The sequence below is a fragment of the Danio rerio genome, chromosome 2 (genome assembly GCF_052040795.2).
Source record: "Danio rerio strain M-AB ecotype USA chromosome 2, GRCz13ab, whole genome shotgun sequence".
In the NCBI taxonomy this organism is placed as follows: Eukaryota; Metazoa; Chordata; class Actinopteri; order Cypriniformes; family Danionidae; genus Danio; species Danio rerio.
The window spans coordinates 55,407,654-55,420,018 of NC_141022.1; the positions used below are offsets into that span (position 1 = coordinate 55,407,654).

General features: G+C 37.9%; 1 protein-coding gene and 1 long non-coding RNA gene across 7 annotated transcripts in view; one reads left to right on the plus strand and one right to left on the minus strand.

Moving 5' to 3' along the window:
- Positions 1–12,365, plus strand: part of LOC141378974 (uncharacterized) — an 87,526-nt gene that overhangs the window by 21,681 nt on the left and 53,480 nt on the right. The window lies entirely within an intron of this gene.
- Positions 4,221–12,365, minus strand: part of scn12aa (sodium channel, voltage gated, type XII, alpha a) — a 155,642-nt gene continuing 147,497 nt past the window's right edge. For 2 of the 5 annotated variants that reach the window (XM_087240125.1, XM_087240123.1), the window contains 6 exons: positions 11,155–11,427; positions 8,806–8,859; positions 7,812–7,953; positions 7,618–7,718; positions 7,235–7,529; positions 4,227–6,949 (listed from right to left, as the gene is read on the minus strand). In XM_087240125.1, the coding sequence (XP_087096251.1) occupies positions 5,724–6,949; positions 7,235–7,529; positions 7,618–7,718; positions 7,812–7,953; positions 8,806–8,859; positions 11,155–11,427 (2,091 nt within the window). In that variant the 3' untranslated portion in view covers positions 4,227–5,723. 5 annotated transcript variants of the gene reach the window in all.

The window sequence follows — 12,365 nt, forward strand, 5'->3', positions numbered from 1 at the left end:
AATTTTGTTAAAAAACGGCCATGCGCCTAATAATCCGGTGCGCTTTATGTGTGCACGGAGTTCAAAAATCTGTAAAAATGTTGTGTGATTTCGGAAAGCGCTCCGCTTGATTGGCTGTCGGAGCATTTCCCGCCGACACGTAAAACGCACACTCCGTATGCAGCATCAATAAATCAATCAAAACCACATATGTTTAATGATCTCCGAAAATGGCACCAGTGAAGAGACATTTTTACGAGGAACACTTCAAACTACAAGCTACTAGTCACGCGGTTGTAAATGGGAATAGAGCAGCTGCGAAACAATTCTACATAAATGAATCTATGGTTCGGAAGTGGAGGAAACAAGAAAATGAACTGCGCCGAGTTAAGAAGACGAAACGGAGTTTCCGCGGGAACAAAGCAAGGTGGCCACAGTTAGAAGACCAACTTGAATGAATTCGGAGCTTGCTGTCATTCCGGGAGGACTAACAAAAGAACTTCAACCGCTGGATATTGGTGTAGACGGCGTTTAAAGTGAAGTTGCGAGCTGCGTGGGAGCAATGGATGACAGACGGCGAACACACTTTTACTAAGACTGGTAAGCATGCCGGGCGAGTTACGCCACCATATGTGAATGGATTGTGGATGCCTGGGCAAGGGTGTCTGCTTTAACTGTTGTCCGAGCTTTCGCAAAAGCCGGAACAGCCACCCGGCAATGAGACTGACTCCGACAATGATGAGAGAGAACCCGGCGTGTTTGATGACGAAACTGCCCAGCTGTTCAATTCAGACACAGAAGATGAGGACTTTGATGGATTTTTGGGAGAAGACTGATTGAAAAAAATATTAATGTGAGTGTATTGTTAAATAGCTAGTACAATAAAGTTCAACTAAACTATGTTAACTGTTTTGCTTCCATTACCTTTTTTGCAGACAGTGTATTTTAGCGTGCGCCTTATAATACGGTGCGCCTTATGTATGGGTCAAGTACAGAAATAGACCCCATAATTGAGACTGCGTCTTATAATCCGGTGCGCTTTATAGTGCGGAAAATACGGTATCCCAAAATTATGTCCGATTAAAATGAATTTAGACTGCATTAGCAATGGATCACTTAATTAGATTTATTGAATGTTTTACACTGCAAAAAATGCTTTTCTTACTTATTTGTCTTGTTTCCAGTCCAAATATCTAAAAATACTGTCTTGTTTTAGGAAATATTATGGCAAAATTTGTGAGTCTTTCTTTTAACGCAAGCAAAATAAAGTGAGTTTTTCTAAAAAAAAATAAAATAAATAAAAAATAATTCTGCCAATGGGGTAAGTAAAATACTCTTGTTTTCCCTTTTGACATAAGATTATTTAGCTTACACCCTGTTGGCAGATTATTTTACTTGTTTACAGAGAAAACTATAAATTAAAGAGATTATTTCTTAAAACAAGGCTATATGTTTTGTTTGTCTAGATGCTTCTTGATTTTAAATGTGAGAAAGCATTTTTGCAGTGTTAGACATTTTTATCATGGACAAACATTCCTGAATTGAATGTTTAAATTCTTTATATACTTGGAGACCTCTGAAATAGGGGTTAAGCTAAAGGAAAATGAATAAATGAATGAATGTACATGGAACAACCTTCAAAACTGAAAAAGACGACTGCATTTGTAAAAGGTAGTTTTAAGGTCTGTGACTGTGTGACAGAGAGCTGAAGTGCGAGTGCATTTGTGTGTAATTAAAAGAAGTGATTATTTTCCGCTGGGATAATCCTGGAGGTCCAGCTGGTCAGCGGAGGATTTGAACACCCTCACCCTGGGCTGGAGAAAGGGCAAACGCTCAGGGGATGAGGCCAAATTGGCTCCACAACCAAAAGCAGAGAGCAAAAATTATGTACACCGTTATAAAATCGACAAAAACTTCCCCGTTGTTCCTATTACAGTTTTTCTCAGTCGCTTTGGTGCGTTTCTCACAACACTAGTGCTTTTTTGCACAACATTTAATGATTTTCTCAAAACAAATAGTACAAACTGCAAAACCTAGCTGATAACCTGCAAAAACGCGTCACATGCTCAAAATGGATAGTTCATTCCTCAAAAGCAAGTATTCATGTCAATCAATGTGTCAGTGCCATCAAAATGTAAAGTTCTGACACCGTTGTTTATGAACAATATAGTCAAATGGCTTAGTCATGTTTTCATCATGACAGTTTACTCTCTACATTTTTTCAATGCAAAAAAAGTGATTTTGGTGACACTGCCTGAAAATGCTCAAGACAGCACTGTATACTATTTGCACAGCCATTTGAAAACTACAGTAAAGTTAGACATCAATGCATTTAGTGAGGTATTTGAGTACAAGACACTGAATATGTATGTTTCGCATTTTTTACTGCATTTGCTCTTTGCAATCCCAATTTATTCCCAGCATTGTGCAAAAGAATAAATACGCCCTTATTTACAACAAACATAAACTCCCTTTAGGTAGAGCTGTGGACAACTGTACACAATATTGCAGTACATATTAGAACTGAGCCTACAACATACACAGGTCTGTAAATCATTCATCAAATTGTTCAATTTTAAAGCCATGTTCAGGAAAATAAAGATTTAAGTTTGTTAAAAAAAATTAGCTTGACAGATTTTGACAACTAGTTGAACATATTTGTATGTAATGACCTTAAGTAATAAAATGAAGATTATTCGTTTTATATAGAATGACTATTCAGCATTTACAAGTTTAGTTCATTTTGACTGACATGACATAAGCAGATGATAATGTTTTAAACAGCAGAGAGTTGTTTAAAAGCAATTGATTCATGTCCAAAAGCATTCGCAATTTGTTGAAAAAAATGAGAAACTGCTACTAGGATGTGCACAAATGACTAGTTGTTTTGAGAAATGCATTACCTGTTGTGCAAATGTAAATAGCGTAGTGAGAAATGCACCAAAGCGACTGAGAAAAACTGTAAGGAAATACTTGTCAAACTGTTGTTTTGCATAACTCAAAGTCAGTAAATAAAAGTCGATAAAAATAAAGTTGTTGAGGAAATATTGATTAAAGTATCTAAGAGAGTTTGATTGCATAAACATTATAGGTCAAATACCTTTATGTGCATCATTTTTTCCCACTGGGATTTTGAGAATCTGTTATTGAGCATCAGGGTTGTCACGATACTTGAATTTGATACCAATCGCTACTGGAATTTTAAAAACGCCCAACATTTGAGAACGTTCTTAAATGCTGCTGATTTCCCATTGTGTTCACATGCTCAACAGAAAAGACTGTGATTGGCCGTGAAGGTCATCAGTTCATCAAACTCACTGCTGTTTACTGTGAACACAGATACAGGGACATTAGAGCGTTTCAAAGTCACGTCGATCAGCTGATTTGTCTATAAGCTGACATACGAGCGATTTGCTGATGAATCGCGGCTTTAAAGTGATTTAGTGTTCTTGGATCTGTGGTTACACTCGGTAATCATGGGTGAGTTTGGTGAACGGATGACCTTCTAGGCCAGGGATGTCCACACTCGGTCCTGCGGGCCGGTGTCCTGGAGAGTGTAGCTCCAACCCTAATCAAACACACCTGAACCAGCTAATCAAGCTTAAACTATGTATGCTAGAAAATCTCCATGTTGAAGCAAGTTGGAGCTAAAGTCAGTAGGACACAGGCCCTTTGGACACCCCTGTTCTAGGCCAATCACAGTAATTTCTGTTGAGCAGTGTTTAAGAACATGCTCAACAATACTCAAATATTAGCAAAAATGGATATTTTTTTTATTTATTTCAGTATTGATTGGTACCAAATTCCAGAATCATGACAACCCTAAATTCAACATTGCATGTCTTGCGATGTGACTATAGTGGGTACACACATTGCGATATTAATGCTAAAATGATATTTATATATATATATATATATATATATATATATATATATATATATATATATATATATATATATATAAATAATCACATTTATTGCATTAAAAAAAATGATTGAGGACATGTCCACGTGTTGTGCGTAGGCATAGGCCGGTATAAGATTCTGACGGTAGGATAACCTTGGATAAAAATATCACTGTTTCATGATACCACGGTATTGTGATTACCTCTCTAAAATAGGTTTTAAATGTCTGGTTAATATTTTTTTTTACCATTTGAACGCAATATATTTTATTTTGAGAAACATTAATAATAGTTTTGGAGCCATAAACATGTCAGGCTGAATAATGAAAATAAATTGACTTTTACTCTCTTCATTTATTTGAAAAACAAAGATTTCTTTACGATTTAAACAGCATCTTTAGATATCTTTTCTGAGGAAGATACTGTTCTCATAATGAACATCTCCTGAACATAAAAAAACGCATACCTTGCGCATACCTTAGGAACGGTAAAGCAGAACATTTTGGCGGTTTTGAAACCTTGACTTTTCTAAACCGCGGTATACCTTGAAAGCGGTTATCATCCCATGCCTTGTTGTGTGATAAGTTGATATATTAAATATTGTGAATAATCTGTTTTAAAATGCATCCATACTTTTTTTTATTGTGGTTTAGGTTTTGTAATTGCCTCTTAAAATTAACACAACAGAGTGAACATTTTGTGGAAAGGAGAGCTTTGTTTCATAAAAAAGGAGTAAAATATTGTTTTGAACACAGAAATATATATACCTGTACATGTTGATGATACATCTGTACGTCTTCCCATTGCCTAATGCACATTATATTGGTAAATGGTTAAAAATTTCCCAGGCAAATTTATGAAAATGATTTATGAAAATGAGTGATGAGGGTGTGTGATTTTAAAATGTTCTTTCTTATAGCAAATATCATTCGTATTATTTAGCCACATATGCAACACATTCAGAAAAAAATCCCCTGACATAAGAGCTAAAGTTTATTTTGGTAGATTCAATTGTTTTATTCTACATACAGTCATTGTATAACCATTTGAGTTGCTTAAAATCAGTCAAATCCATTTTAGGTCTGTAAGCTGAGTGACCGGATATTTAACCCAAAACAATTTGGAAGTTATTTTATTTTTTATTTTTATCCAATCGTGAATTAATTGAAACTTGTGGGCGTTGCATATCAAAATGGAGCAAATGATGAAAGATTACATAGATTCCTTCTTTGGGATAACATGCAGCAGTTGTGCACAATAATATGAGGAGCATGTACATGTGTTTATTTGAATAGTCTATTTTGATCTTTAATACTCTTCTTAAAACACAGTTTCCTGCCTGTGTTCAACAAAGAAAACAAAAACTCAAAAAGTTTCACTGCTGTCATTCAATCTTCATTTTATGGGCCTTTTTCTTGCACCCGTCACTCAAAATCAGTCACTCTCATCAAGTGTTATAAAAAAGAAAAGTGGTAACATTACCCACTTAATCCTGAGCAATAGAAAACTCTGTTTAGATGTTTGTAATCCTGGGAAAAACCTTTATAGGAAACAACATAATATCTGTGCAATATATTACAGTTGCGATATGTTCAACACATCTGTGCTGTAGTACATTCTCTACATGTACATCCTCGCTATGATATATCCATGCATGTCATCTATTTATCATGATACCGTGCCATATGTTATGACAGAAACAACAGGCTTTCAATATTTTTACAGATTAAAAAAGTGCAATCTTGTTTGCATGTGGACTTATCCTGATTAGGTTTGTTTACACACATCCAAATGTGGTTAAAAAAAGCAAATAATGACTGCCTACTATGAAAAGAGTTCCTAAAGAAAGGTCTCTTCGTATGTCTCTTCTGATTTATGAGGCTCATTGGATCTAGAGTCAGATATTAACAACTTGAAATGGTCCCTAGGACTCCTTGTTACTGCCTCATAGGATGGTGGAGAGGATGCATAGCACAGTGTACCCACCGTTTTCTCAGGGCCATAGTTCTCTTTAATCATAGACGCTATAAGACCTTCCTGCTCTGGAGCGCTGTCCTCTTCCGACCAGGGCGTCTCTTGGTTAATGTGCCTGTACAAGTAAGAAGCTTGCTTCATTTGCCGTCTAATTAGGTGTGCCCTATAGGCACGCTGGATCAGAGTTGCTGAAATCTCCTCCTGCTTGCGCCGCAGTGTAGTGGTGATGGGTTCGTGAGATATCTTAGAAGGGTTCGTCACCATGAACTTCTCCTCCATTTGTTGCTTCAAAGCATCCATTTCTCCAGTCTCCCCAAGGACGCGTTTGGTGAAAGCGAACAGGATGTCCAGGCAATGGATCCTGTCACCGTTGACCATGGGTAGATCCATGTGGATGAGTTTGATCTTGTTGGGTTTGGCAATCCTTAGGGGCTCGGAAAGGCTGTCAGCGAAATTGGAGAGTTTGGCGTATTCGATGAAGTGCGTAGCCTCGACATCGAACTTCTCCCAAACTTCGTAGAACATCTCAAAGTCGTCCTCGCTCAGAGGTTCAGTGCTCTCCTCAGTGGCCACGCTGAAGTTCTCCAAAATAATGGCGATGTACATGTTGACGACGATCAAGAAGGAAATGATGATGTAGCTGACAAAGAAAGTGATCCCTACTGAGGGGTGACCACAGTTGCCCTTAGTATTTGTTCCGGTGTTCGCAAAACTGGAGCTACACTCTTCCGGAGAGTTGTTCAGGATAGGATCCAGCAGGTTATTCCAACCGGCCGATGTGGTGATCTGGAAAAGGCAGATCATGCTGTTCCCGAAGGTCTCAAAGTTGAACATGTCATCAATCCCACCCTGCTTCTTCACATAAGCGAAGTTTGCCATGCCAAAAATGGCATAGATGAACATGACCAGAAACAGTAGGAGACCGATGTTGAACAATGCCGGCAATGACATCATTAAGGCAAAAAGTAAAGTCCTTATTCCCTTAGCTGCTCGTATCAGTCGAAGAACTCGTCCTATTCTTGCCAACCGGATGACTCGAAAAAGAGTTGGGGAGACAAAGTACTTTTCAATTATATCCGCCAGGACAATTCCTGTGAAAAAAGGCACATGATCAAAACATGCAATGAAGGTAGACTCTTAAAAAAAAATCTCTTGAAGAATTGAGAAATGCAACAATAGTATGAAAATCTTAAGACTACAACATCCCAGTTGAAAAGACCAGCTGGTGTCGCCTCCATGTTTCTTAACTAACTAAACCAAACTTGCTTGGTTTTGTCGTAATGGTGACCAGATAGACCAGTACCAAAGCATTAATTACTTTTAAACCAAGTTGGTCTTTTCAGCAAGGAAAGTATCTTTCCATACATACCACTTACCAGACTGGAAAGTCGTGCACTTACCAACGATGGACAGAATGACGACTACAAAATCAAATATGTTCCAACTAATGGTGAAGAAATAACAGCGGAGGGCAAAAATCTTGATGAGGCATTCAGTAGTGAAGATGACAATGAAGGCCAAGTTGATGTTATTGAGGATGGTCTCCATGCGAGCAGATTGTTCATCAGTCTCAACCATCATGGTTATCATATTGAGGATAATGAGCATCATGATGGTTATATCAAAGGCTTGCTTGGACACCAAGTCGAAGAAGAATCCTTGTAGAATATTCTAGATGGAAATGTATTTGTAGTGAGATTTTTGAAAGAGTACTTATGAAAGTAATTACTAGTTTTTAGTTACAATAATGTTAAATTACCATTGGTCTTGGAATTGGCTTCTGTGGCTTTTTAGATCCGAGTTTCTTCATTGCGTTGTAGTACTTTTTCTGCTCTTCGGTCATGAATATGTCTTGGCCACCTTTAGTACAAAGAACAACGGTTGGTATTATTTTCATGGAACACATTACAAGTCAAACAAAATGTTTTTAGAAAAGAAGTCAATCTTAAACACCTATCATTCTTTTTTGTTGATTGAAATTGTCGATAATGACACCGATGAACAAATTCAGGGTAAAGAATGATCCAAAGATGATGAAGATGACAAAGTAGAGGTACATGTAGAGGTTTATCTCTTTGATGGGCTGGTCCTCAACCTGACAAACAAGAAAAGCATAAAACTCAGAGGATTCTAACAATTATTAATAACTAAAGGAATTTTATGTAAATAGATATACAGTGGGGGGAAATACGTATTAAACATGTCATGTTTTTTTCCTGGCACTAATATTTCTAAAGGAGCTGTTGACATGGAATTAAACCCGATTTTGGTAAAAACCCAAACAATACAAACATAAAATAAAACAAGCGCTGACTCCCATATGGAGAATGAAGTCACATGTATTGCTTAGGTGTAAGTTATTAAAAAACTTCAACAAAGTGTAAAATCTTGATGGTTCTGTGGATCTCGTCAATCAAAGCTGATCTTTATTTTGCATTTTCTGTTGGATTCAAGTCAGGTGGTTGGCTGGGCCATTCTACAGCTTGATTTTCTTTCTCTGAAAGCATTTGCGAGTTTCCTTGGCTGTGTTTTGGATCATTGTCTGGCTAAAATGTCCACCCTGGTTTCATCAACCTGATAATGTAGATGTTGGACTGAAGCCCCTAATATTAATGTACAATGAGTAAAGGCAGAGGGTTGCTTAATAACAACTAAAAGTTTTCAGCTGGTTGTCTGGGCTTTCACTGCCTTTCTAAACCTCCCTTTCTTCATGTGTTCGATACTTTTTTTTTTCTATGTGTCATTTCCTTTTTATTACACATAACTTCATTTGTAAAACAATTAGTTTTGTTTTCTTTGCATATACGATTTACCAACATCCAGTGAAAATTTTAAGTCAACATCACCTTTAGAAATGTTTTCTGAGAAAAAATTTCCCCCACTGTGGCTGGTTTCTTTAGTAAATTTTTAAGCAAGCCTTTAATTTTACTAAAAAGAACATGCTTACTCCACGGGAATCAACGGCGGCATACATGATTTCCATCCAGCCTTTGAATGTAGCCTGAAAAACAGAATAAATCAGAATATAAGTATTAAATGATTCAAAATGCTTAAATATCCACCTAAAAGACTGCATTTTTTCAAATACATGCTTTGCGTCTAGGTGGGAACATCTCTGTCCATGCCTGACTTGATTTTTTTAGTCCTGGGTAATTACGCATTTAAGTTTCATTCCTTCTGTAAAGACAAAGACTTGTGACTCACTAAGAGTCAGCATGAATGCTATTAAGCTAGGCCATTTTGGGATGTTGTTGCCATGGTCACAGAAATTATAACCTGTGGTGATTGAGAGACTGTTCTTAGAGGTAAATGACAGGTTAAGGCCCAGCAAGGAGTTGCAGGACCTTGTAGATCTCTGGTTGCTTGGCTACCTCAGTAAATATGAGGGATTATTTTACAGCAGAATAGGATAAATGTGCTGAATGGGCTTCCTTTCAGTTACTGTATGTGAATTTGAATCAGTCAGTGTTGGATATTATGAATTTTATTCTATAAATGTCACGTGGACTTGTAATCAAAGTAAGATCCCCTTTTTACTTCATCTCCTTTTTGATTGGTGTTTTTTTGTGCAAGAACAGGATCCACATTAGGGTTGTGTCAATAGACGATGCCATAATCTATCACTGATGGCTGATAGACATCACAATGCTGAGCCGACATCGTAATCCTCCAGCTCGCCCACACCACAGCAGCAACCCTCTCACAAAAAAATACACATTTAGGCCACGTTTACACTAATTCGTCTTAGTTTTAAAATGGCATTTTAGAACGAAAACGATCCACGTCCACACTGGCGTTTCATCTACCGTTTCTAAAAAACGTTCTACACTATACCGCTTAAAACACATCACATGACCGCATATACACTCACATACACACACTCTGGCATGCACTGCAGCATATGCGCACGTCTGAGCTCCAGGCAGTCAGCAGGTGTTTTGAACACAAAACCGCAGAGAGCAGTGCAAGTGGGACTGTTTATCAAGCATATACCGCTGGATTGCGTCTCACTATAGTTGTTAAACATGATGTTTAATTTATTCTGTCTCTATCTAACGACTCTTTTGTCTTTTGAATCTATCAGGTAAGGTGTCATGCTGCGTTCACACCAGATGAGTGATTTACATGTTAAGTCAATGCAAACGTTCGAATAGACATACTGCAGCGCGAATGGTGCGAATGGCGCGGCGCGAATTGAGCGTTTTGCGCGTTTGATGCGAGTAACGTGCAATTCGCGCGTTTGACGCGATTAATGCGTGTTTCGCGCGAATCATTCGAGTTTGAAAATCTGAACTTCAGCTGACATTCGCGGCGCGTTAACCAATCAGAAGCTTGCTCTTGTGGGGGTGTGATTGTGACGTAGAACCTGTTGATGGTGTCCCGGGGGAAATCCTTCAGGCGACACCGACAACAAGTCATCAAACTGGGCTTGGCTCAGTCAGAAGCACCGCTGAAAGGCTCCGTGATCCAGGTTTAGTTTCTGGAGGAGTTTATGAGCTCACACAGCTGGATACACCTCTGAAAGCATGTAGTGGACTCAGACAGTGTCCTAAATGTATCAACGCTGTTTTTCAGTCTTCATAAAGCACATAAACACTGTTATTTTCTTCATAAAGTCCATGTTAGCCATTTAGCAATGAAGCTAGAGTCACCGGGCAGACAGAAGCCCTGCCCATCATGCGAATCCGTGGCTGTTCTGAAGTAAATTTGACGTGCGAATGAAGCGGGGTTTGACGCACGAATGAAGCGAGTAAACTCATATGTTCACGCAGCTATTTACACGCGAATAGCGCGATTTATCCGCACGTTCCACGTCTGGTGTAAACGCAGCATCACAGCATCAGGACACTGCTTCAATCTTTCGCTTTCACACTTGTATTTAGTAATTTCAGCGAAAACCTCAGATACTGATGGTTGGTTCCTGTTGGTTGTGCACCTTTTTTTTACCTACCAACTTGAGTCATGTGGAAAAAGTGATTGACGCGATAATTTGTGTGTGATTCATCTTTATTTATGATTTGGTTGTGTAAAGACTACACGAGTCAGATAGTTGAAACGGTAGGCTACAAATAATTATTAGTTATGAATGAATGAATTATTCATAAATAATTAATTCACTGCCGCCTACGACGACAACGACATCGCCCAATCACATGAGACCCAATAGCAAACCACAAACATTAAAATCAATTCTCCATAAACAAAATCAATGTTTGATTTTCACTCTGTTTTTCTTGGTCAGGAAGCCATTTAAAGAAAATTTAGTCCAATTCTGGATGCATTCTCAGATACTCACCACCTGCAGAAGTGAGAGGTATCCGAGTCCCACGTTGTCGAAGTTGACTTTCACCTTGGTCCAGTAGAACTGTGTATCATTCATGGACAGGCACTCTGTCTTGTTGTTGACAATGCTTGCATTGTGGATGAATCCTGTCCTATTGACACATTTGCCAAATTTCCCAGCAAAGAGATTGACGCCCATGATACTAAATATGAGCCAAAAGATCAGACACACCAGCAGTACATTCATGATGGACGGGATGGCCCCGATCAGTGCATTCACTACAACCTGCACAACAAAAAAAAACAAACAGAGCAATCATAATGCGTGCAATACAATGTATAACTGGATGCAGCAGAACATAAACTATTTATTAAGCTCTTTCAGATAAATAATACAGGTATATTTTTCATTTCTCAAGACATGCACAATTAATCATAACCGTGCTTCATCATTAAAATAATGCTGATTAAAAAAACAACAATTTGTTTTAACTCAAGAGTAATTGTTTCATCATATACTGTAGTGTCATGTTTCTATTTGTGTTCCATAGATGTTAGTTTATGACATGCTAGTCTTGTTTTATTTGAGCCCCCTTTTCCTGCTTCTCATTTGTTTTTTAGGATTTTCACCAACATTCCAACATTATTTTAATGTTTTTATGTTTAATTTAATCCATGGCTTTTGGTGTCATTTGATTGCATCTGTTTTGACCGTTTAAAATTGCAAACTGGTATTTCTTTATTTATTCTCATTTTAAAGCATTGCCTTAATTATTAAAACACTGATAATTGACAGAAGCAAAAAAATACACTGCTCAAAAACAAGGGATGGGTACTGAAACTTTGTGCTTTATCTGTATCGGTATTAAAACCGAAGTATCAATAAGCTCTGACGTTAACGGTTCTGCTATCAGTACTGGAGATTTATTGCTGAATAAACATTACTTACAGTAGCATAATTTAACTGACCAAGTTTTCTAATTGGGGATATTTGATATTCGTCTACACAGTTGGCAATCTTACATGAGAAATGCTCGTGTTTCTGGCGAGCGCGTCAAATATAAAAGCTTTCACAGTTCTCGGTTGTGCATGCGCACTGAGCAGAGGCCTGCATTAAGCACACACACATAGCTCGCGACACAGACTCGGGCTCACTTAGCTCGTAAACTTGCGGAGTGAACCAAATGGGTTGTATTTCCCAAACGCAGCAAGTTGTTTTCTTGT